Source organism: Manacus candei, unplaced genomic scaffold (genome assembly GCF_025592945.1).
Source record: "Manacus candei isolate 608988 ecotype Guabito, Panama unplaced genomic scaffold, ASM2559294v1 h1tg000014l, whole genome shotgun sequence".
Classification (NCBI taxonomy): domain Eukaryota; kingdom Metazoa; phylum Chordata; class Aves; order Passeriformes; family Pipridae; genus Manacus; species Manacus candei.
In genome coordinates, this window is record NW_026138062.1 from 15,999,136 (window position 1) to 16,027,094 (window position 27,959).

At 33.4% G+C, this 27,959-nt stretch overlaps 1 protein-coding gene across 3 annotated transcripts in view; it reads left to right on the forward strand.

Annotated features, from left to right (window-relative positions):
- The window catches only part of KLHL1 (kelch like family member 1), a 205,344-nt gene extending 178,070 nt beyond the window's left edge, over positions 1 to 27,274 (forward strand). For all 3 annotated transcript variants that reach the window (XM_051780455.1, XM_051780454.1, XM_051780456.1), the window contains 4 exons: positions 4,330 to 4,492; positions 19,568 to 19,780; positions 23,714 to 23,885; positions 24,907 to 27,274. In XM_051780455.1, the coding sequence (XP_051636415.1) occupies positions 4,330 to 4,492; positions 19,568 to 19,780; positions 23,714 to 23,885; positions 24,907 to 24,966 (608 nt within the window). In that variant the 3' untranslated portion in view covers positions 24,967 to 27,274. The remainder of the gene's footprint in view (positions 1 to 4,329; positions 4,493 to 19,567; positions 19,781 to 23,713; positions 23,886 to 24,906) is intronic.
- The last annotated feature ends 685 nt before the right edge of the window (positions 27,275 to 27,959 follow it).

Sequence of the window (27,959 nt, forward strand, 5' to 3'; positions counted from 1 at the left end):
TCAATGCCTTCTTTGCCTCAGTCTTTAAGACTGACTTTGAGAGTCCTAGGTCCCTGAAACCAAAGAAGGAAATCTGGAACAAGGATGACTTACCCTCAGTGGGGGAGGAAAAATTTAAGGAATATTTAAGCAAGCTGACCATGGAACCTGAAAACATGCACCTACAAGTGTGGAGAGAGCTTGCTGATGTAATGGTGAGGCCAGTGTCAATTATCTTTGAAAGGTCCCGATGATCTGGTTCCTTAAGACTAGAAGAAAACAAATGCTACACCTATTGTCAAAAAGGGCAAAAAGAGTCTGCAAAGTTACAAGTCAGTCAGCCTCACCATGATCCCTGAGAAGGTGATAGAGTAAATAATACTGGAACAGTTTTGGTTCATATTAAGTTGACTGGGAATATAAATTTATAGAAGAAAAGTCATTCCTGACCAACTTGACTAGATGAACAGTCAAGGTGAAAGAGCTGTAATCAGCAGCACAAAGTCCAGATAAAAGCCACTAGTGATGTTTCCCAATGCCCAGTGTGCTCATCATCTTCAGTGGTGACCTGGATGATGGGAAATAGTGCATGCTCAGCAATTTAGCTGATGGCAAAAACAGTGAGGAGTGGTTGATGGTTCTGCTGCCATCAGATAGAACACAACGGGCTGGAAAATGAGCTGATAGAAATTGTCAGGCATCACAGAAACTAGTATATTCCTAAATTCATAATTTAAAAAAATCCTTGCCATCATTGGTTAAACTACAAAATTCCCATGCTTAATTTAACAGGTTACCAACTCCAGTCACTAGCTTTTGTTATTCCTCTTACAGTTAGACTCTTAATCATACAATCTGTTCTTTATGTGGATACTTATATACCGTGATTAGATTACTACTTGGAAAAAATTATCTTGGTATACTCTACATTTCTTACAGAATTTCTGGCAGATTTTCCTGATTTTTAGTGGTACTTTTTCAATTCCCTCGGAAGTTGTTTTGTACTATTTACCTTCTTTACACATACTACATCCACACCCACTAGTTCTCATGGATGTACCATAAGAGGAACTCCCTACCAGCTATGTCTACATGTCTCTCAATCTGTTCCAGTTTGTATTTATGCTTTTCAGATATCTACAAATATCAAAATTAAAAAAAAAAAAAAGAGAGAGAACTTAAAATAGGTGCAATACTACTTTCATGGAATGCAGCATTGTGTGTTTCTTTTATTTACTTGTGAGAAAACTGGACTTGCACTATTGAATTTACATAATCTGAAATGATGATTTTCCCTTACATATACAGCCGTAACTATACCAAAACAAAATTAATTCAATATTGCAGAATGCATTTGTCCAGTATTTTAAAGTTTAGTGAGCCAGAAGTGGTCCAGCTCTTAAGGAGCAAGTGTAAGGATGTCAGTGCATTTGGTATTCTGTAAAGAAGAGACTTTAAATGTGTGACCTCACAGCACATTAATATAACGCTGTAGTCAGCAGCATGGAAGACTAGTTTTGTACAGAAGACTTTCTGTCTTTTTCATGTATGGAAAAAATTATTTTCCTATACCTTTGCCAATAAGTTTTCCTGTTATAGAAGAAATGCAAACAGGCAAGCTCAAACAGGGATTGCTGTCTTGAATACCTTAAAATTCTCCAAGCAAAATAAGCTTCTAGGTTTCCTTATTGGTGTATCTGTGACTATATTCCCAGCTTTTGGACACTTTTCTAACTGCAGCATTTCTTTGTGTCAATGTAAGATTAATTTGTGTGGAAATGGAATTGAACATCATGATAACAAAGTGTGTAGAGGTTATTCAGTAAGATCTGACAAGTTCAGAGATCACCAATAAACTAAGCCAGTTGAATTCACAACATAGCACCATTTGCTACATGCAAAATCATTGGGGAAAAATCAGAAGGAAATGTGCATCTCACAGGGTTCTACATGCATTATATAAACTCAGAAAAGTTCTCATTAGAAGAGCAGAGAAACCAGTGTAGACTATTTTCTGTATAAAGCCCAGTTAAAGAGTATGACAATAAATGGAGAGAGAAAATAACATTATATTAATGCCATGAGCTTATCAATTTTCATGTCATTAAAAAAAAAAGGGAGTGATAAAAATCCATGAAAAGGCAGGAAGAATGGTATTTTGATTATGGGGAAAGCAAATTTCCTTCCAGACAGTGACTGAAATAATTGTGATGCCTTAATTTACAGCAAGAAAAAGATGAGAATTAAACTCAAGTATGAGGTACTTGACAAAAAGTATGAAACTGTGAATAAGATAAAAAGAATAAGTTGAAAACAACTCTTTATATCTTAATTGAAGTACAAATAAGCTATTTGAGGAATGAAAGCTGGAAATTTCAAAATGTCGAGATGTGTTTTGACATGCATCATAGTTTCCCTGTGAAAATCACTGCATAATAATAAAATTCTACTTATTTTTTTAGGTGAGAGAGGGTTTGTGCATTTATCTAGACAGCAATTATGTATGTGAGTACCTGTATAGAAACATTCAGGCACCTAAACTTTCTTTGAATATGACTCATTTTTATCCCAATAAGAATTTGATTTTCTATTTAACTTTGCATTAAATTAAGAGCATATAGATGAAAAGCTAAATAGTACAGTGTTGTTATAATAAACCATAGCAAATACTTTTTTGACAATGTAAATCAGTTTGTTTGGGATTTAAGAGTATTTAAAAATATTAGATATTAGAATAGGCAAAAAGCCCCACTCGCAAACTACTGTGTCGTACAGCCTACTATGCCCTAATTTTTGTGTGAACACTGACACATCTTCCTACATGTTGTTACTGGTTGCATTCTGAGATAAGTCATTGAGATCTATATGTCATGACTTCAATTTAATATCCTCTTTAATATTCTGGAAAAATTATAACTAGAAGATCTAATTGAATAGAAAGCATTCATAAGCAAGACAATAAAAAAACATTGGAGAATGAGTTGGCCGAATGAGAATGAGTTTCTACAGAAAAAGATGAGGCTCAGACTTCATAAGCAGAAAAAGTTTTGTAAGGGTTAGTAGGGCTTTCTAGTTATTTTCTTTCTAAGTTAAAAAATACCAACAAACCAAAACCAACACCCAAAGTGCAGGAACACTTTCTGTGAACACTGAGAGGAAACATATTCAAACTCATTGATAAATATAATTTTAAAGTCAAATAATCTTTTAACGAGTGACTTTTCTGAAATAGAACAACATGTTTTTACACAGAAAGTGGAAACTTTACATTATTTTAAACTAAAAATGGACTTTTCTGCAAGAAAAAAATAAACCAGTTCTCTGAAACTTTAATGGTCTACTGTTTTCTGACTTTCTGATGAGTTCAAATCATGTGAAATGGAGTGGGGGGTAAAAAAAGATATTGACTTAGGAATAGAATTGTACTTAGCCTGAGATTTTTCAGAATGATGCTCATTTGGGGTGATGGATTCATAGAATGGAATTACTGAGCTCACTTTCTTGTAACAAACGGTACTTAGCTCTAACTTATCTTCCAGAAACTTCTAAGCTTGACTGAAGATACAGTGAGAGAATTGATCAATTCCTTTAACTGGGTTATTAAAACCCCTCATAGTTAAAAATCTGTTTCTTATTTAAATATTTCCTTTTTAAACTTTCATGCTTTACATTTTGTTTTACTTTTCTTCAATACATAAAAGAATCCTTACATATACAACATTGTTTTCCTGTGAAGGTATCTGGCTATTTCTTCTTTTGATAGGGTAAAACTGATGAAGCAGCTAAATTTCTCACTCTAAGTTACTTGCTCAAGACTTTAAATGTATTTTTTTTTATTCTGTACGGATCCATCAAGCTTTTTGCTAGTGAAAAGTTGTGTATTTTCTTTTACATAATTGACAAAAATGCTAAAAAAAAAAAAAATCAGACTTCTTTCCCTTTCCTGTGGAACCCACCAATACCCCTTAGGTTGACAATAATTTGAGATCCATCAGCTATCCAGTCCATACTTTTTGTGCTTTACTGCTATTCTGAAGAGCTAATTCATAATCAGAATGTTATAAGATACTAAGTCAAACTGTTTGCAGAAATCTAAGAAGCAAACACTCTTCTCAAAGAATGAAATTAAGTTTGTGTAACAAGACCTGTTTTTCATAGAAATGTGTGGAGTGGCATTATTTTATTCTTGTTTGTTAATCCTTAATTAATCAAATCTCAAATTGGTGCTTCCATTTTTACTTTTAATATACAAGTTCATTTGTTGGTTTTGTTTTGGAAAACTTTTTTAATTTTTACTACTGATAGAGAAAGCATACTTTTATGTTCTCTCACTCTCTCTTCCATTTTTAGGAGTTACAGTGCTTGAAGGGCCTATTTATGCGGTGGGAGGACATGATGGTTGGAGTTATTTGAACACAGTTGAGAGGTGGGATCCTCAAAGTCAGCAGTGGACATTTGTGGCAAGTATGTCAATTGCCAGAAGCACTGTTGGAGTAGCAGCATTAAATGGCAAGTGAGTAGGGTATGCTTACACAATTGAAACACTTTTCATAGAGGGATGAATAACTCTGATACACAGTAGTAACTAATTTTTAGCATAGTGAAATTCAGGGTGTCTTTTGAAATAAATGTAGTCACATTTGGGCACACCCTCCTATATCTCATGGTTCGTATGTTGATTTGAAATAAGTATTATTTTATGCATATTCTATATTGGTTTTGTGTAATATTCTTATCAATGCTTAAGAATATAGAAATTTCAGTTTGTATAGTATAAAACAATTCAGGACAAATTGTAGTTGACTCATCTGACTTTTATGTGTTGTATATGCCAATTCCAGTTAACCGAGTTTATCTAATTGTCCTAATTCCAACCACAAAAGGGTTAATTTTTGCAGTAGCCAGGAGACATCGTGGCCAGGACCCAGAGGTTATTCTATACCACCTCACTCTTTGCCGGGGTGGGGAAAAGGGACTAATTTCTGGGGAGAAGGGGTTCTTTCCAGTTGTGGTAGCATAGCACTGGTCCTGAGCCGGAGGGAGTGGTTGGGGGTAGAGTGGCTGTGGTTGGGTGTTGTCTATTGTTGGAGGTTTCCACAGTGAGCAGTAACATTTCTTTTCTTGTACCTTCTGCCGTTGGTATTGTAGCTGTCACTGTTCCTTGTCTTATTTCATTGGTCTTTCCATAAATTGTTCTTATATCAAGCTGTGATCTTCGCCATTTGTGCCTCCAATTCTCCTTTCCAGCCACTCACAGGGGGGAGACATAGGGGACTGTGGGAAGCAAGTGAGCAGCAGCATGGTTTGGAGTTTCAGTGGGGACACTTAATTGGGGAGTACCATTCCTAAGCCATGATACTAATGCAGTCATGTACACAGTGATAAGATTTGTTGTAAATGCATTTTGTACCTTGCTTCAGCAGGACATTGACCCATGAAACCTTATTTGTCTGAAGGCGACTACACTCACCCACAAGTAATGTCATGGTTTGACCAGTTCCCCCCTCCGTGGAGCTGGAAGATGGCTAGAGGCGGGGTACTAAGATCCTGCACCCTAGAGAAGAGAGAGAGATATTTTCCAGCTACGGCAAATCAGAGCTGTAATCCTGAGAGTAAAGGAGAGACTTCTTCTTCTCCTCCTGGACTTTATGTGGGAGGAGGGGTGATTTTTGTAAATACATGATTTTATTATCATAGGAGAATCAGTTAGGATTGTTGTATATATTACTTTATAGTTTTTATTCTGTTAGCAATAAATTTTGATATAATTTCCTCCATTTTGCAGGAGAAGGGGTAGGGGGAAAGGGAGGCTTTTCACTGGGTCTTGGGGACTTAGCGAGGAACCAAATCAAAACTAAGACAAGTAAACAGAAATTTTGTTCTTGTCAAAACAGACTACCTCAAACCTATAATTCTAATCATGTTCATATTCTAAATTTCTCTTTTATAACTTTCACTTTTTAGGTTTTAATGTGGCACTTATTAAAACTCATTTTATAGTAACATGATATTATGTATTCCTTGTTACTTACAACTTTTAAAGTACTTACTTTTAGCTAAAAAATTATGGTATGAACTGAAATAATTTATAGGTGGGGAAGAATTCATCACACCTAACTTCAGATATTTTTCTTTAGACATCTACTACTGTTCCAATCATACTAAGCTTCCTCTATGGTCAATGAAAGAAATAGAAACTTTTAGGATATTGTTTGTCTTACCTATTTTAGACATCTATGTTCAGACAGTATGAATTGTGCTCTGTAAGTGCCCATTTTTCTCAAGTAACTATACAGGAAACCTAAGGACTCTGTCTCAGAGCTTGACTTCCAAGGTTTTGATATTTAAGCAGGAAAGGTGTGTCCCACTATAGAAAACTGAACATAATAGGGGGCAGTCAGTAAAGAATCCCTGGAAAATAGTGGGAGCAATGGAATAAAAATTTTGGAATATTGTTTTCCTCACACTTTATTGCTACTGAAAAAAAAGGAAGAGAGGATGTGAAACAGCTGCAGTTGTGGAATAGAATGAAACATTAAAAAAAATTAATAAAAGTTTGGATAAAAAGTATATAGGGATAAAAAAAGGACTTATTAAGGGTATTGTGTTTCATGATAGACTGTGCTATTGAATAATTCAGGAACCCACTGAATTTTGCCCACCCCATTTCTTCCAGCTGAAAATCACTCAGTTTTGATTATACAGTTGTAAAAATCTCTTAGAAATCCTTTTTACTAGATTTTGCTTATCACACCTAAGATACAGGCCTGATATTAATGGGCTGAATTGATTTCTGGGATTGTCAGACTCTTCCCACTGACTGTAAATCACTGAATATAATAAAAATCAAACAAGAAGCTTAATTTAGCCTTTAAACAACTATCTTACATTAGGAAATTGTGTACCTTTCTGTAGCAACAACAGGAGACCTGACAGAGTATCCATAATTCCATCATTATAACAATATACAGGTTGCTTTTTTTAAATTTATCTCAAATTAATTAAAACTACTGGCTTTAAAGGTCTTAGTTCATTTTGTGAGTTTGTCATATTGCAGTTATGTTCTATTAGCATAATGACTCCAATTAAATAGGTTTTATTGGATGCATTCATTATTAATATTTTATTATTTAATTCATGGTATGAATCAGTGATGATCTCTCGGATGATCCACCTCTCATCCATGGCACTACGAGTTAGTTTTGTGTTGTGAAATCATTTGAAAACCAATGAAGCTTAATTGTCATTGCTTTGTCTTATTAAGTCAAACTGGCATTGAAATGTTCCAGAGTTGATCAAATGGACAAAGCTGCTTTAATAACCCTGTTATTCTAAAAGAATCTGGTTTCAATAGTCCATAAGCCATGAAGCAAACCAGCAGAAACAAGATCTAAACAAATAACCCCTCAAATATTGATCTAAAATCATGAAGATCTGCATATAATTATGTATATATATTCTGGGTATATTTCTTTTGCACAACTGAACATATATCTAATGCTTCCCAGTTTTAGGATACTCAATTGAATTTTGCATTACTTATATCACATTTAAAATTAAAAGAAATGTTATCTGTGTCCCAGAAAAGTAGAATGGACATCACTGAAAACTGAAAAACAGTGGTGTCACTGAAACAAATAGAAATATATTATTGATTTATTTTTTTTTAATCTGAATAACCGTCTTCAAAAAATATTCCATTTTCCAAGAACTGATACTTGAAAACATATGTAAGAACCAGATCTTTCAACTTCCTGGTGCTATTCTTACTACACTGCTGTTCCACACAACTGACATATGCTGCATTCCTCAGGATATTGGAAAGGGATATCTCAATGAGCAACAAGATGTTGAATTTATCATTCAGCAAGGGAGAAACTATTTTGATATGGAAGTCCTGAGGAGTTTTTTTCCTGGTTATTCCCTATGTTTCCTTTCTTCTGCACTGAATTAAATAATTATGAAATGCATTCAACATTTTTAAATTTAAACTGAAAATTTTATATCAAAATCTTTCCTAAAAATTGAAAAGGTTTGTGTCACCATGTGCATCATAATCTAATCTGAAAAATCTTTAATTATTGAAGCCATAAAATTCTGTTGAATTTCTTGGAAATTCAGAAAAATAAGTATCTGAAGTATGTTTTTTTAAACTTAGTCCATTTCACAAGGTTCTTTTGTATAATCATGTTACATTATTACATTTTTAAGTTGCAGTACTGTTTCACCCATAAGGCCTTAATGGAATATCTTCCTGTTCAAGCACAAAGGTCACCTGGTTTGTTAACTTCAGATTTCCCAGAGGAATAGGATACAGTAGTCACTATCCATCAATAAGGAACACAGGCAATATTCATTTTCTTAAATGTGATCCTACACGTAGGGAGCTGCTAGAACAACTAATAAAAGTGATATGTGGTTTTCTAGATAAAAGAAAGACACATGTCAGATTTATTTTACCACAGTTTCAACAAAGCAGTTTATCTGGTGTTACATGGGAAATAAATAGTTACAGGGATTTGAAGAAGAAAAGAACTTCTAGTTGTATGCAACACATTTACCCCTGGAATTCTTTAAAGATTTGCCTTGGGATAAAAGAGTGTAACAGCAAGAGTACTTTAGTTAAATTATCATTAGACCATTCAAAGTGTCACCAAAGGGAACAATATCATGTGGGTCACGTTGGGCTATTCTACAGAAGTATTTGGATAACCCTAAGAAGCAACACAAATAGGATGTTTAACAGTATATATGTGAATTGACAGGTCTTGTGTTTGAAGAAATTTAATGTGAAAGTGAAAGAAGCCCAGTACCTTGTAAGCACAGAGAAAGAACAGTAGAAGAAAGAAATCTGTGGACAAAGAAAAGGAAATGCTACTGAAGAATACATAAACTGTTGCTAATAATGGAAATACTTAAGTTATTTGGATTACTGTGTGGAAATCTGGTCATGCATATTGAAGGAAGTTTAACTGAAAGTGCAAATGCTATATAGGGTGTACCATGACTATCAAGAATGCCTGTCATACCAAAGAAAAGCAACAAAACTATTACAGTTGGCAAAGGAATAGATGCATAAAAATAGCTAAAATTCGGGTGGGAAAGTAGAGATGGAATGAAAATAATACAGAGACAACAAGAACATGTACACAAAACTCTCTTCAGTTCTAAATGCATGTTTATTGGTTAACAGAAAGGGTTATGTATTTTCATGCAACACCAAGAAGGAGAATTTTCCTTTTCAGTAACATTGTTGTTTTCCCAAATCAGCAATTGGTTCTGTGTACCACTAACAATGTGTAGTGAGGCTTTGGAGATTCCATCACCTTCATCCTCATGTGTTTCTTATAATCAAACAGTACATATATAAATATAATTATTTATTGTTAATTTGATGTCTTTATCAAATTTTAACACCTGGTAGGTGTTGTAGGACTTGCCACCGTAGAATATCATGGGATGAAACATGGTCCTGATCTGGAAACAGCACCATCCTTTCCACCTTGTTAACAACCTGTTGCACAGACTGGAAGAGAAAGAGTGCATGAACTTTGTCAGATCAGCAATAAATATGAAATATTATTATATATATTATATATAATATAATTATATAAATATGCAATAAGTAAAAAAAAAAAGAAATGCAAAATTGAGATTTACACTTTGAAAAAACTGTGAAGATGCTGTTTTTTATATGCAGATAACAAGTCAAAAGTTGGGATGATTTATTTGAATTGTTCTTTGGGGCTGACATAAGTGGTGTATAACTAGTATGCAATGTATACTATGTAAGACTACTATTCTACAGTTTTCAGCAGATAATAATGAAGCAATAGTACTGTTCTACACTGTAAGTTAGAAGCAAGTATGAGTATGAAAAGTATGAAAAATTCCTATCTTTTCCAGAAGCTTTTAAAAATTGTCACGTACTATTTCAAGAATATGTCGTAATTTCTTACTTTTTAAACTAGAGAAAAAAAAATCTAGTTGACACTTTCAATCCAATAGGTACTAATCCTTAAAATGTAGTTGCCTCCAAGACTACCATGGCTATTTATTAGCCTTCTATAAACTCTCTAATACACAAAGCATACATTCCCTAAAAACACTAAACCTTTACACTAGTCTAATTTAATTTAATTTCAGAACATGTTTTATGCTAATAATGTAACTCTAAGTAAAAATGAAATTAATTTTAGACACTTTCCTCAGGAATATATACACCTCGAAGACATGCTGTGTATCATACAGATTTGTGTTATTCCAACTATTTTTGTGACACTGCAATAACTGAAATTTTTCTAGATTGTCCCATTATATGGCCATAAAAACTGCATTACAAAAAACATTCCTAAATTTCTGCTTCTGTGTTCTAAATTATCAAGATTCTTTTGAAGCAATTGTAGCTTTCTTGGCAAAAAGTCTGGCCCTTTACCTTTGATCTTCTTAACAAATATCAATAAATCTGTGTTAAAAAAGGATGAAATAGTCAGCTGTTGATCTGATCTGCAGGTTGACTGTAAATGATAGAACATCACAGCAGTACCTTAAGTGTCAAAAATAATGACTGTGACACACACTGGCAAACAGTTCGATCTCATGGTAACATCTTGTGGAATTCAGGCGAAGGGGGTCCTGCCCTTTATTGATTGCCACATCCTCAAAGATGTGCTATAGTAAACTTGATATTTCCACCTACTGCTGTTGTTTTTATTAGATATCACACACTATTGTTCTATGATAGATGACAAAAAGCAAGGAGTTGTTTAATCTTAACTTTTAAAAATAGAACTGTTTCAAGTACTCTTTCAAATAATGTTTTACTCTTATTTGAGAAAAAGAAAAGTTTTACAAGTACTCAATGTGTCTGAAGAACAGTGAAAGAGCAAGGAGAAATGCTGCAAGAGAATATTATTCCTCATAAATATCTATCTGACATATCTGATTCTTTCAAGAAAGAGGAATCAATGTATTTTTATTATTATCATTAGTATTAGTATTTCTATTACAGTTATTTTTATAGTCACCTTCTGCATTTAGGCACTGTACAATGAGAGAACGAGAAAGGGGATGCTGTGAACTTGCAGTTGCTTTTAAATTATTATGGTGGGTTAGTCTTGGCTAACAGTCAAATGCCTACCCACTTCCCACTCCTCTCCTTCTTTAGACAGGGGGAGAAAATAGGCTGAGAAAACCCATGGGTTAAGATAAAGACAACAAGATCACTTACCAGTTACTGTCACGGGCAAAACACACTTGTCATGGTGAAAATTAATGCAATTTATTACTAATTAAAATAGATTCTGGCTAGTGAGGAGTAAAAACAAATTTTAAAATACCATTTTTCTTCATCACTGTCCCAGACTCAACTTACGTCTTATATAGTCCTATAGCCCCACTCCTGACTGGTGCAGGGGAATGGGGAATGGGGGTTGTGGTCAGCCCATAACTGCCCCTATCTGCCACTACTTCTTCCTCATGCATTTCCCTTGCTCCATCATGGGCTCTCCATGGGCTGCAGTTCTTTGGGAAATAAGCTGCTACTCCGATGTGATGTCCTCCACTGGCTGCACTGCCTGTGACTGGTGATTATTTTAAGCAGGGAAATGCTATAGGCAGGATGCATAAACTGACCCAGAGATATTTTCTTTTATAGGAACAAAACCCTAAACATAGGTCCTCTTAATCCAATCCAACATCTTTAAAACTGGAGTTGTTTGGAAAGCCTCATCTTTCCCCATCAATTATGTTTCCATCCTTTTTTGTATTTACCTTAGTGATATGTTTTCATATTGTTTTTTTCATATTTTTGTTGAAAGACAGTCCAACATTAAAAAAAGTTATTTTGTGGTTACGTCCTTTATGAAATTATTTATTATCAATTGGTAGTGTCAAATTTTGTCTCTTGCTTAACTACAGCAGATAGAATTCAGAATGGCTTCTACATTCTATTAATTCTATTTAAATATTCATAGAAATTGAACATACTAATGATATTTTTTTTATAAAAATGCATCTGTATATACATATTTACTATTTTTCCCTTCATACCCATGCAAATTCATTTGTTGCATTTTCAACTTCACTTGTGAGGTGGAGAGACTTTAATAACTATCTAGCTTTGGGCATTTTTTTAATATTTGTTTATTTATATTCATTACATTCATTCACTTCCATCAGTTTTGCAATAATTGGATTCCTTTAGTAATGGATTTTCCTTAATTGGATTATTGTTTCAGCAGTGCTTTTCCAGCCATTTTTCTGTTTTGTTTTGAATGGGAAACAGAAAGATGGCCAATAGAGATGTTGGCATATGTGAAGTGGAATGTTTTGTTTTCAGGTCACTTAATGAGAAAAGCTGGAATGAAACTTGTGTTATTTAGATCAGTATTGTGCCTATGGTAAATAGCAGTTGCTTTAGTTTAATATATCCTTTATGATTATTATGCACTCTTATGAAGTGACTCTCAGAAAATTTAGGTTGCTGAACCTTCATTTTTAAGAGAAATGGCAAAATTCAAACCAAATTAGTGCGTGCACAGGAAAAGTTCTCAAAATTGTCTTGTAGTTAGTCACCCACCAAGAATATGTTTGCTGTGTACTGACCTTGGAGAGGCAAAGGTTAATAATTCCACAAAGTCCTTAATAGCATTCAGTGTTTGGCACAAGAGAATTAGCAATGTATTACATTCATATAACCACTTACAAAACTTGATTGCGTGGCTGATTATAACCTCCTCCAGGAGTTCTGCTTCTTTGCCTTTCATGCATCATATAATAAACTATCTGTGGTATTTTCTCTTAGCAGAATCATTAAGGCTTATTACTAAATCAAAGTGCTTGTCCAATCTTTTGTGCTTTTGCACACGAATTCATATGTCCTACACAGGGGTCCCATGCAGCTCAGTGAATGTACAATTCAATTCAAAGTGCAACATATTCTCCCCTTTTCAAGCAAGATTTAACTTGGTATTTTACATTCAGCCTGTACCATAGGAAGTAACCTACAGAGGTTTACTTCTTTCCATGTGGTTAGGCTAGCCCTAAGAAGATACAAGTTAGATAAGTACATGTGACCCTTACAAGAGGACAATGAAAACTCATGACACGATACAGTAAACCCACTATTCTTTCAACAGTCCAAGGCAGACACATACGCACCTAGGATGCATTGTTCTTTAGAACCTAAGTGATTGTTAGGAGACATGGCAGGTGCTAAAGACATTGCTGAACTGCAGGGTGGGAATTTGATCAGCCTTTTTTCCTCGTGATATACTGTGTCCAAACTCCCACGTGCTCAGACCACATTTCTGTTTTAAATGTTTACTGCGCATCTACATCTTTTAGTGTGCGTGCTCCCGGTATGCACTTCTCTTCATCCATTACCCATACAACAAAACTTTTGGACTAGCTGGCTGTTCATTGTTATGCAGCTAGCATGACTGTCATTCGCTATAAGGTCTGTCATTCAGTTTTTGTAATAAGAAACATTTTGTCTATACTACATAGTTCTTTTTTTTCTGTAAGTTTTGTGATGAACAACAAATTCTACATAGATAATGCATATGATATAGTATGTAAGCATTAATTTGGACATATATGGGTACCTCAGACCAAGCAAACGTAGTTAGTTAACTCACTCAGTCCTAATACCTGGCAGGAAAAGGCAGTAGGGTCACTCCATCTAACTTAAGCTTTTAAATGTAATGTATGCACCAATCTAGACAGCGGGAGGCAATGTGGATAATGCCTAGAAAAATTCACAGCCTATTTTTTAATTGTGCAGCTTCCAAAATTAAGCACAGACTTTTAAAAAGCATTCAGACATCTCTTGTGGCTACAAAAGGTGTTAGCATCCTATATTCTGGATTATTCTGAAAGTCTGGTTTTTCATTATTATCTTTTAGTGGGAGATGAAGTATATACACATATGCAGTCATATGTGTATTTTCATGTGTATGCACATACTTCCTTATTTCCACATATGTTTAAAATATAAATCTTACAGAAATTAAAGAAATCTAGATATCTAATTTAATACTCAACTAGATATCTTTATGGGCAACAGCCCTTACAGCTGTCAAATATCTGCTGTACTCAGCAGAACAGAATACCATACCATCTCCACTCTTAACTTTTTATTTTTTTCCAGTTTGAAGCTTGATTACCTTCTTAATGACTAATATTGGGGTAAAATGAAATTCCTTTTGACTCAGTAGACCAACTGCAGCTGAATCTTACATTAGTGGTTGAATTCGCTGAACTGAGAAGGATTTGTTCATTGTGAAGGTCACAGACTAAATGATCTAAGACTTTTTTGCGAGTCATCCATATAATTGCAATGCATGGATAATTTTCATACTTCAGTAACAACTAGGGAACTGGATCAATATTAATTAAAAGAGGTATTATTAAGCTATAAATGTGATTTTTAAAGCTGAAGCAACACTTCAAAATTTCATACCAAACTACCAAGATAAGAAAGTATGACTGAAACCATTATATTTCCCATCTGTGCAGTTTTTTTCTCATGGTTTTTGTTGCTTGAGGTTTTCTTTGCTCTTGTACCTTATTAGTGATTCAGTTATTCTTTTACTAATCCATTTGAACTAAGAAAAATACCTTAACTGGCATACTAATCACAGTTATGTAAGGACAAAAATGTATGTTTCAAACTGTGAGCTTTCTGCCCACAATATTCTCACTGACTACAAGCAAATAGTTTTATATCAATATTTTATGAATTACATGGATATTTTGCCTGATGCTAAAATACAGCAGTGCTTTTCCCTGTCAGAAAATTCATACTATCACATGTCTGCTTCCATAACAGACCCCTACATCATGTACCTAACTATAGAGTATCTCAGATTTATTTTAGGAAGTAATTAGCTACTAGTAATGAATTTTATAAAACTCTTTTACCTTAGGAAAAATAACAAACATATTTCAGAGTCTAACTCACAAGTTATCAGCCTTAGAATTTTTCTGTTGAAAGTTTTAAAATCTTTTCTCTGTTCTTACTATGTTTTACTGTAAATGTACTTTGACCTATAAATAAATTTATAACTTAATTTAAATCCTGAGAAGTTATTTCAGGTTCTTTTATGACCATTTTGATGCTGCTGATATTTTATGAATATGCTGTTTATTAACTGCTGCTTTTGATTAAACCCTTTTTTCAGAAAGGCAATTATTCTTCATACCACTATAGGGAAAATTAGACAAATGTTGAAGTTATTCTTCCTTAACTGTAGAAACTACAAAAAGATGTAGATATTATTTTTAATATTTTAGTCAAAATCATGCAACAGATGGATACTGAGACAGAGTAAAATGCAACAACTCTATGGGCTATTATTAAACTCACAAAGAAAATTAGTATCATAAACACAGCTCAGGCTAACACAAAGTAATTCTGTGGATTTAATAAAAAATTCTTATTTACTGATAGATTCACTGTCTGTTTTTTTAATAAACAAGAGAGCAAATAAAGGGCCTTATGCACATCCTGTAGTAAATGATTAATTTACAAAGTCTGTTTTGCCTTACCTATCCTATAGCCTGATAAAGTCAACAATGTTTTTTAACTGGTGGAATCTGCATTCTGTCAATGGTCTTGAAGAGATAATGTAGCCCATATAAGTCCAATTACAATTAAAATTGCTTGGAAGAGGTTCTTTCTACTAGGAAACAACAATTTCTAGTGTAGGAAATCAAGCTTTATCATAACAATACTATCCATGGAAAGAGTGTTTTCCTCTCAATATTTTATATCGTAGCATCATAGAATGGCTTGGGTTCGAAGGACCTCAAAGATCATTTAGTTCCAACTGCCCTGCCATGGGCAGAAATACCAGCTGCTAGATCGGGTTGCTCGGGACTCCCATCCAACGTGTCAGTAGTTAATTTTATTGCACTTATTTTATTCCCTTTTTTTTTTGGTCCAACTCTATATATTTTTACTTCACTACTGCATTACAAATACATGAAATGCCCTTCCAAATTTACGCACAAAAATAAGACTTCATTAATGCTTTCCATTTAGAAAATTGTCATATTTTCAACTTTTGCAAGTGAACTACATTGTCTTAACCAAAGCAACATGGATAGATACCTTTCCTCTCCTACAGTCTGATTCATAGATCAGGTATGGACTGATTCAGCAATACAGTAGCCCAGCATTTCTGAAAAATATTACAGTGCCTTCACTTCTACAAGCAGATATCTTTTGTGGCACAGTAATTCTCTGCTGCTCTTTCAGAGACACTGAAAGGCCAGAAAAGGGTACAAAAGGGCCTAAGCAAAAGGCTGGATAGGGTCTTTGGTATCCACAGTGAAAGAATTTTGAAAAGCAAAACCTCATTAAGAAATGCAGCAAGGGTATGATTCAACTGTTTTCAGCCATACCACCTCACATCAAAGACAGTCTGGTCTTTTGAGGCTGGCTTGTCAAACTGAATTTAAAATTGGCTCTTCTGAGTAGTTATCAAAGGTTTGTAATGGCTGAACTGAGATAAATGCTTTTGATCCAGCTGGTCATGATTTCTCCTAGTGTTTCCTGCTTTGAAACCTCTACTGCATTTTGCTAGCCAATTATACATATAGTTATATATATACAAATGTTCATGAATCTCTTTCCATCTTAGTACAAGAAGTGACAAAACCCTGAAAAGACAAATTTCCAGCTCAGAGGAGGCTGAGCTTGGTCCAATTTTATATCTATGCACAGTGTCTGAATCAGCTGAAATGTAGAACACTTGGAAATAGAAATCCATAACATCTTCACAGGCAGAACTTTTACTGTGGAAATAAATTGCTCAGTACTGAATGCTTTCTTTTCTGTGTTCATCTTCCTCTCTAAACAGTGATATATCATTATTATTATTATTATTTTTATAATTTCAACAGTTTTGATGGGATACACAATGAAAAGCAATTCAACTAATTCCTTTGTGACATAAAAAATTGTTTTTATTTTTATAAACTATTCCTTGCTGAGATAGAAACAGTCAAACTCTAAAGTGACAATTCTAAAACCTGGTTTGGAAATTAATTTTGTTCTGAATAGCATAGAGCATTTTAAGAAAAGCTAGTCTTTTCTAGAAAAGACCACCACTAGTGGTCCCAGTCACTGACTGAAACTTTTATCAGCTACTTGAGAACAACATTTGCTATCTTTTTACCAGCAACTCTGGAATGCTTTCAGCCATATTTTATTAGCAATAGAGGAATGAGAAAGTGTACTTCACAATCAGCATGGAAATATCAGCTTATAGATTTATTTCAATTGAAAGACAATGGAATAAATGAGAACTTTTCTTGCCAGAAGAAATAAGTAAAGTGGCGGGTATTTAGACTGGGGAAACACAAGATTATTTGCACTGAAGCCTGCAGAAGTGTTGCTGCTTTACATTTTTAAAAATTATGTACAGTTGTTTAGGTGTCCAAATATTTACTTAGAAATCTATTTGAAAATCTCGGGTTTGTTAACCATGGTTTGTTTATATTTTTAGGTATCAATTCACCTATCTACATGTAATTGTGTACTGCCATTTAAATTGCTTCAGGGTAGCCTACTTGATCTCCAGCAGTCATGCAGGTTTCTCCTTTGTGCTATTTACCATACCTCTCAGCTCACAGGGAATGTCACCATACCTTATATGTCACAAATAAAATTTTATCACTGTGGGTCGCTGAACCGAGTCAGATCTTTGAAGATAAAGATAACATCCTTGCAGACACATACACATAAATGCTTATATTTACGTTTATATGAATGTAAATGTTTTTGATCACATATTTAAATTTTTTTTTAGTGCTGCTCTGTGTTTCTTATTTTCAGCTGAAGGGCAAAAATATGGTTGTGGTTGGTGAACAAAATTGTTCTTTAGGCTCAGCTGCTCTGAGCACAACAGCAATTTAGACACTGTAGACACCCACAGGTTAACACCTACATATGGGTTTCTTAATAATGATTTCATCTGTAGATATCCAGTAATTGTAAAGAAAGTTAAATGTATTAGGACTAGATCCAAAGAAATAGTTGCAAAAAAAAAATGTACTAAAAAAAATGTGCTTGCTTTAGTATCTCTCATAGAGGAGTATGGATTCTCCTGCGTACTTCAGCCAGAGCACAAGTATGTCTATCAGAAAGAACTGACATGTTCTCATGCTTCAGTGACATATTTATAATAGTATGGTACTTCCTTATTTATCAGCATCCATACCAATGAAATGTAATGGTAAATGCACATTTAAATAGCTCTGAATTCATGGAGTGCTTAGGACAGTAAAAGCTTCCAAATGAGTAATTGCTGCACACAGACAGCTTTCACAACCTAAATTGCTTAGTGGCTGGACTTTAAAATAGCGTGTGTTTTTATTAGTTAATCTCCAGGCACTGTAGGAAAGGCAAAAACGTACAACAGTATTCATATAAGAAATGAATGCAGTACAGTATTAGTGGGAAAGAACAATCAGAACTGTTTCCTCCTGGGAACCGTTATAAAAAGTAGACTGTAACAAGTTTCTTGCCTGAAGATAGTTACAAACACAACATATTTTTTGTTAGACCACATTTTTGTAATTTCAAGTTTAAAATACTTTTCAGAAGTTTTCCATGACTTTCCAACTTATCCTCACAATATATTCTGATGAAGAAAATATACAGTGCCTGGGGGGTTATAATTTTCTTACTTGCAGGTAGATACTGTTAGTGTGGGCAAGACTTTTCTTCAATATAAGCAAGATTCTTGAAACTGAGTTAGCTCTCTTTTAAAAATCCATGTCTAAAACAAAATGTCATACTCCTATCTGCAACACATTTCATATTTGATATCTACTATATTGTATGTGTAAATTCATTCTGACCATGAGCTTGATAGATTCTTTTGTGGAATTTGTCAAATATCAGTTTGAAGACTGACTACAATTTTCCATATCATTTGTATTTTAGCATACCGAGTGCCTCTTTTTTTTTTCTTTTGTCAAGAAAGGCAGAGTAGAAGCTTGTTCTTCTAATTGTTCTGATTCTAACATTGAACGTATTCAGTATTGTAGTACTATATAAGATAAATTTTAAAATACAGAACAGCAGTTGACAGGGTGTTTCCTACTAGTTTGATGCACAATAAAAACACAGAGAAACTATAATAAATGGATAGCATATTTTTTATGTTGTCTGGATTACCAATTGTAAATTAGCACTTCCACTTTCATCTCACAGATGATAAGCTTAGGCAGCAACCCTGCTTACATGATTTATAAATCTATAGAGATATATCTGCATGTCACTTGTGGCACCCTTGACTGTGTATGCAGTAATGGAAGAATGAAAATATCCATTACAGAAAGAAATATCTTCCTTTCTATTCAGGTGGGCAAAGAACTAAGTAGCATGTGAGTTTTTTAATAATATCAAAAACATCTATTTGCTCACTATATAAAAATCAAATTATTTAAAAATATATTTTTTCTTTTTTCTGTTGGCTGATGTCAGATAAAAAAAACACATACTCCTTGTTTTTATTTCTGCAGTTCTGAGCACTTGTTTTATTAACATTCTTATTTGTGTGGACTTTCTTAGGTTATATTCAGTTGGAGGCCGGGATGGAAGCTCGTGTTTGAGTTCAATGGAATATTATGATCCTCACACAAATAAATGGAACATGTGTGCTCCTATGTGTAAGAGAAGAGGAGGTGTAGGAGTGGCTACATGTGATGGGTTTCTTTATGCTGTGGGAGGCCATGACGCTCCTGCTTCTAACCATTGTTCTCGACTGCTTGACTATGTAGAAAGGTATTCAATTATACATGCATTTTTTTAAATAGAAAATAATGTCTGGTAGCATAATTTTCTTATATTTGTGATGGTAAAGTTAAACAGACTTTCTTGAAAAATTCTGTAAGGGTCTGTAAAAGATAATTTCTTTGAAATTTATTGTCCTTCCTTTTTATTCACAGTACTATTATATATTATCATGAACACGAAAGTCCACTCTTTTCACATAGCATTTAAGTAATCTGTTCTTTTAAGGCACTATATTACACATTGCAGAATTATAAACTAAACTTTGTAGAGATCAAATTTTTTCCTTGAAATAATTTTGTTTAGAATTTTTGTTTAAATTGTGTTTAGAAATATTTTTTAAATCTAAAAACATAGCTAAGCAAAGAAGAAATAAACAATTGCTTAAGTGATGGATATTCATAGTACAATATATTGTTTCCTTTAGCAACATTGCCACTTTCTAATGTGTTGATATAGGCCTTATACACTGTATTTACAGTACTCTGAGTTTTGCAAGTAGATATTCTACAAAGTCAAGAATATCTAGTAGGGCACTATAACACAGTGGAAGTGATTATGGCATTCCATTTAAAGGTATTCTTCAAATGTTTCATGAAGGTTTTTTCTGTTTCTGTATGTTATAAAATAGAATAAGGAAAACACACTCTCCAAATATGTACAGGTTACAAAAGTTAAAGTAGATATGTTTGAGTGGATGGTTTATCTTAATGCACAAGTAAGACTGGTACTGGGAGAGATTTATCTATTTATTTATTTTCCGAAGGAGTTAAACTTTAGTTCAATGTCACTTATTGCTTCTGCTGAATCTGGATTGGCATTCAATATTTAACCAAAAAATTATAAGTTAAAACGTACTCCTTATGTTATCCATATGATTTTGATGAATCTTAGACACGTTGCCATCTCTACTGTATATGTAAGAAAAGATCATAGGCTGCCAAATACTTTACTTTCCACTTCCAGCAGATGGACAGTTAATAAGAGAAATCCCATGATGCCTGTACTCTATGGACTGTCTTTGTGGACTTTCATTTATAAGGAACAATAATGAGCATTTTCAGTGAAATAAATTTATATTAAGACTACTAGTGACAATAGTATGAGATCTTTTCAACTACTCTGCTTATTGGAGTTCTTCTTTCATTTTTCTTTCTCTGAGAATAAAACCCTTCTGGTATTGAAGATGAACCATCCCATCACATTTGTCTTTCTCAGGGGAGACTGTAACAATGAGCTAAACCACATATCCTTATGCTGTGTTATGTACTGGTATTGGAATGACATTATACTGTGTTCTTCGTCTAGGTATTTTTCCACTGATAGAAAAAAATGTGGATAATGTACTTCATGAATAGTAAGCTTCGAGACTAAAAGTTGGGACCAACAACTCATAAGATTATTGGCTTATGTAGAGTGGATGTGAATTAACTGGTGTACTCCACTAAAATGGGAAAAAACTCTCCTGGCCCTTCCAGTGGTTGATTAGTTTATAAGATGGCTGGGATGTTATTTTGTGTGTCTGGTTTTTCATTCAAAAATTATACATAATTTTCAAAAAAATAAAAACTTCTCAATAACTTAGGAAAACAAAGATTAGTGATTACAGTAAGGTTTTTTTTTATATCTTTCTGAAAGTTTTACTTTCTGTGAATATCTAAGACATGTTTTTTAACTAAGTTTCTTCTTCAGTCATTCTGTCATTCTGATACAGGCTGATAGGATGTGCATTATTCAAACACAATTTGCTCCTGGAAGACTGTCAAGCCAGACATAATACTTTAAAATTTATCTTTGAGATTATGCAAATATAGTGACAACAGATATATGGTTTTTAAATGCTATTGCTAAAATTCTGCTCAATAGTAATTAGGACTTCCAGATTAATCTCTTCTATGGACAACACAATTTTAAAGGATTTCCTATGGATTCAAGCATTCTGATATAAAATAAGAGTTATGTTTTTCTCCTCTTCACAAGCTGGTAAATGTTCTATTCCTTTTTAAAGGTAAAACAACTAATTCCTTTTTAAGAATTATACAATTTTTGACATATTTTGGCATATTTCATAAAGTAGCTTCCTTTTTCAAATGTTACTCAAAACTTGATGGATGCTAAAAACATAAACATTTCATCTATAGTTTTTCCCCTTCATCTCACCTTGATTTCAAAATTGATTTCTTTCCACATTTCCACTGGTGACTTTCACTGAATGGGAAATAGTTTCAGCTAGAGGCATAGGATGCTGTTGTTGAAAAGCTCAGAGTCTTTGAAAAAAATCCATTCAAATTTTCTTTTTCTTTTGCTTGTTACATATTCAAGTAATGTTTGAAAGTATTTTCCTCTGAAGTTATGAAAGACATTTATAATATATCTAGATATTTAACTTCAAACTTCTTAAGTAAGGCTAGAAAAATGAAAAATTTTGAATAATAAAATTAGTAAAAGTAAGAAAATTAGAAATGAAAATAAAAACATACAATATGATCAGGGTTACAGATAATTCTTTTATTGTCCAATTTAGAGGTTGTATTTATGAACCAAAGGGCTGTTACAAGCAAAGCACTGTAACATTGCTGTTGCAATACTTTGCTTGTACTAAAAAAAAACAAAACATAAAATTTTTCATTGTTCAAATATGTGGGACTTCAAATAGTATCCCTACTAGTTGCTTAATGCAAATGTCACAGACTGAAATAGTAACAGGTGCTAGAATTTTCCTTTTTTTTCTAAAACTTATGTATTTACAGCTAATAATTAACTGTATTTACAGTTAATAATCTTAACTCCTAGTTAATAAAGTTTAGACTATAGGAAAATATATCGAAAGAACTTACCTCTCCCCCCAAAAAGCTAACTTACAGCTAATATTGTCTCATAGAGTTGAAGGAGGAAGTGGCTCGATACCTAATTTTATGTAACAATATAGTAGGTAGAGGCCTGTAAATAAAGAAAATGTTAGCCATTATAGAGGAGTTACTTCATTATTATTTTAGAGAAATCACCATGCTCAAAGTGTGACCTACCTTACACTTTTAAGCAACTTAATAAAGTCGGGCAAAGGATTTGTATTTTCTCCGCTGATAATCAAGTGATTCTACCAGGTGGTAGAGATAGTTAATGACAGATTAAATTAATTCTATCATACTATGATACGGTATTCTATTTTAATAATATTTGACATCTAAAAATGAGGTATCTAGTTTAACCTAATACTCCAGACATCCATAGTAACAAACTCTCAAAAGATATTTTATTGCTGCTTTATGGATGTCCAAAACAGATACAATGGAATGCCTTCTGAAATGAAATAATTTTACATTGTTAATGAGTATCTAAATTAATACCTAGGTTCAATGTTTAATTTTTAAAGGAATTTTTCCCTCTGTTTTAAAAATTCAGTGGTGATTGTGCCTTAAAAACAGTATTACTTTCCTTACTTGAGCAAATAGTGGGAGGAAAATGTAAGTCCTATGCAGTTAAGCATATTCCCTGAATACCTGGGAAGGTTTTCTGGCTGTGAACATTGTATAGTATAATTTCAGAAATTAAAATATAGTAAAATTTAATTTTAGAAATAATGTTTTTAATATGATACAAGAAATATCCTACTTAAAATGTATACATAAATATATGCATACATCCAGATATTGATCATATATCTTTCTCAAATCTCTTTATGACACATTATCCTACAAATACCTTAGTTTATTCTAGAAGATTAGCTGAGCAAAAGTTTCTAATCAACATTTGGGAACACAATAAATCTGTATCATTTCTTTGCTGTTAGAAAGAGTATTTTTGAATAGGATGCTAAAAGATGGTTTTTTCCCCAGGAAAAAAAGGTCTATATTCAAGTAAAAATCACCATATATTGACACTTATCTTCTCCTTGCACATCCAGTTTCCTTTCTCTTTTCTCAGATATGATCCAAAAACTGATACATGGACAATGGTAGCTCCACTAAGTATGCCTCGAGATGCTGTTGGTGTCTGTCTCCTTGGTGACAAATTATATGCAGTAGGTGGCTATGATGGTCAAACATACCTGAACACTATGGAAGCATATGACCCTCAAACTAATGAGTGGACACAGGTAATCATAAAGTCTATTTTTTATATTACGCTATATAAATATTATATATTATATACTATTATGTTGATACCTTTCAGACAAAATTCTTGTTCTGATCAATTTCCATATTAAATTAATTTTTTCATCTTTCTTCATGCAGAAGTAATATCATAAAGAATATCAAAACGGTTCTAGAATTTTAATTGGTAACCAGTATGTCCTGAAGATCCTTCATATGAAAATATGAATTTCATTCTTCTAATGAAATTAGGAGAATTTCATTCTTCTAATATCATTTCATTCTTCTATTCTATTTTCTTCTGTTTGACAGATATTTTGAAATGCTGAACCATATGTATGTCTTTAATTTTGAACCATAAAAGAATTAATAGATATAATAGAAATAGTAATATATGCAAGAAGCTGGGGGCAAGTGATTTGGTTGTAGAAGGAATATACTTTATGCCACAGTTTGCTGGAAAGATTTTAATTCATTGCATAGACTTTAAAAGAAACAAAAAATTATTTCAACACTTTTTGTTATTAGTCCTGCTGCAGACTTGCTGAAAAAGTAATTTTTTCCACCATTGTAGATGTTTACATCTGAATTAGTCATCCTAAGTTCTCTTTAAAGTTAATGAAGAAAAGTGCATGCTTTGAAAGCATGATCTTATCCTAAATAAGCATTTAAAATAGGTGTGATATATTATACTCAAGAATACTTTTTTTTTTTTGAAGTTGTAAAAGGAAGCTTCTGTTGAGAAGCTTAAATGTAGACATACACATAGAAATCCCTTGCATATCAACAGTTCACAAAATTAATGACAGCTCTAAAATTAATTCCTCTTTCTTCTGTTCTCACACTTGTCAGATGAAAGATATCAGGTAGGAGTAAGTAATTTTAAAACTACAATACTAGAGTAGCGTGGTTTGTATTTATTTTTAGTGGTTTTGAGCATTTTAGAATAATGTTGACACAGCACTTTGGCAATTATTGCATGGCTTGTTCCTGTTCAGTTAATTTCTATCTGTTTTTCTGCAGATGGCATCCTTAAATATTGGAAGAGCTGGCGCCTGTGTTGTAGTCATCAAACAACCATGACTTTGTCAGCACTGCTTAGGATTTTACTGACTGTGAAATGATTATTTTTCTATGAGACAAAGAGAATGATAATTTCACAAGAACAAGGATTTACACAGTGAATACTCTGTTGATCAGAAACTTGAAGTCTGAAAGTGAGAAAGATTAAGTATTTATGTCCTATAAAATCGTAAAAACTGTTCACAGTCAGTGGACAAGAAAAAAAAAAACCAGAGTGTGTAGGCGTAAATATGTGAATGTGGAGTAGTAAGCTCAAGTTCTCATGAATGTGTCCTGGAGAACTGGATTACCAAGGTAAAGCTCTATACAAGAAGCAGAAAGGAACATGAAAACAGTTTTTGTGGCTGCGAGAGAACTGCAGAAACATTGAAGTACATTTAATAAATTTGAAACTGTGGTTTTTGAAAAAGAAAAGTTGATAGTAATATAATTTTTTTCTGTCCACAACCCTCAAGTGGGTTGTGGCCTTCTCATTTAAATGGGCAATTTGATTCTTACTGAAGGGAAGAGGTCAAATGGTCTGGATATTCATAATGGCTGAGCTGTCACTCTACAGTAGGAATAAAAACAAAACTAAAAGTAAACTTGTTTTGTATCTTCAGATTGTACCTCCTTGCCAGTTTTAACACGTCTTATAAATTAATCTATTGAATGGGAAGACTGTGTGTTTAATCAAATAATACATAAAGCAATCCTGTGGCTGCACTGGGGCTTTGTTGCAAATATTGGAGTCAAAAGAACAGTTTCCTAATTCTTTCTTAGTCTTATATTCAGTTTAAGCATGTGGGCTCTACTCTCTTTTTTTAATGCATTCTACTGCATGTTAGAAGCTCATGACAAGCTGGAAAATTGATATTGTTCTTTCAGTGCATCATGTATCAGATGAACCCTGACCAGAACAGTCTATAGAACCTCCTCTAATATTTCAAGAGGGAGAAAAGTCCTACATTTTAGTTCTTTCTAATGCTCGCAAATTTTGCCTAACTAGAGCTGGCAATTTATGACTTTCCACTTATGACTGAGAATAACTGAGAATAACTCCAAGTAGGCAATTCAGAATAAATGCAAGTGAAATAAGGAAAAATATACCATTTGATCTAATAAAGTTCATATGGTAAATATACTAGTGCCATCTGTACTTCCCTTTAGAGTTGATAATTTCTGCCAGTAATGATACTTTGAGCTTTTGCTTTGTGAGTGGATTTAACGCTGATGCTTTCCGTCTGCTCAGCTGAATCAGTTAGAACCTAAGGCCACTAATGGAATATGAAATTCTGCTATTCAGGGAGGTACAGTTTCTGGGAACAATTCTAGCAAGTATACTTCTTTAAAGCCCTGCTGATCCCTTAGGAAACATTTCATGGTCCAAAAGCAGAAACCTCACAATCCTCTGTCACTAGCAATTTTGAGAAGTAATTCTGGTTGCACTAAAACCAGTTTTCCAATGGAAACCTTTGAAGCCACTTGAGATGAAAAATTACATACAGCTTCCAGCTTGGGACATTTTATTTGAAGATATGTCTTTCTGCCTAACAGCATCAACATGCATGGAGATCGTTACTGCTGCAAACTGAACCTCAGTTCTGAAGCCTAACTATACTGTATTAAATCTTTTAAATACCTCTCTGTACTAATTTGAAATCAACCAAAAAATCTTCACATTGGTTTTCTACAGCCACTTGGTTTTTGAATTGCAATTAGTCTTCCACAGGCAAGCATGTCCGTTTTTCTCCAACCACGAGAAGCTGTTGAATAAAAGATGTTACCTCTCTAAAGATTTTGCTTCACATAAACACAAACTTCTAAGACCAAATGAAAAAGATTCTAGCATTATAATTGTAATATTAAGTATAGACATTGGCATTTGGTTCTACACAGATACCTAAGGAACTTAGAAACTGAATTTTAATTCTATTCCCAGAACTTTCTTTTGATTACATTATGTCCATACACAATAGAAATATGATTGTTCTACCTATATATTGATCTTCAAAATTGGATTATTTCTATTGATTGTATTCTGTGGCAGATTTGTTTTCTGTGCCTTGTTCATTCTTATCCTCAATTTGTCTTCTATTTTATTTTTGATTCTCGATTTCCTTTTACATTTTTTCCATTTGTCTTTATTTTGCCAAAATGGAACATGATTCTCATGTGAAATTTTTCAGACTATTCCACTTCTCTAATGCTGAAAGAATAAAATTTTTATTTGTTTTATTTAGGTTATGTAAAATCTAGCCACAATAAGAGCCAAATTTGGCTTTCATATTCTTTTTATGCAACTACATCAATATGCTCTGGAGTCTCTTCTAGAAGAGACTCTTCTGGAGTCTCTTCTAGAAGAGACTCTTCTAGAGTCTCTTCTAGTGGATAATTTTTTATTAATTTTTTTTCTTACCATTATGTTTTACCTTTATTTTCACAGGGAATGCATTTAAATTGAAGTAGTCTATAACTGTAGTCTTGGTTTCTGTGATTCATTAAGACCTGTTTTTTATTTATGAGACTTAAAATGACTTCTGATACACTGAATTGTGCTAAACAATATTACATTTACAGGAAAAGCTGTTGTCTTTTCAAAAAACAGATAACCTCATTGTTAGTGATCTAGCATGGTTTCTTTTCTCTCACATAATTTTGAAATCATACTTGAAAATTGATTTAAAAGTATGAAAATCAGAGTGGAATCAGAACTGCAACAAATATTAGTTTCAGTGAAATCAATAACTGAATTCCTCAAAATGCTGCTTTTAAATTTTATAGTTTAATAGTCTAAGTATGGTCTCAAATGTTAGCTTTTTCTCTATATTTCCAACTTTTTTATTCAAGAGCATCAACCAGCTTTATTAGAAAGTCCTTCCCCCCAGGTGGGGCTTTTGGTGTACCAGTGGCTAATAGCCATTCTGGGGCTGGACTAGAGGCTCCAGGTGGTGGGGTGTGGAGTAGTGCACTGGCCCACCTTGGCTGAACTTGTCCTGCTCCCCCCACCCCCA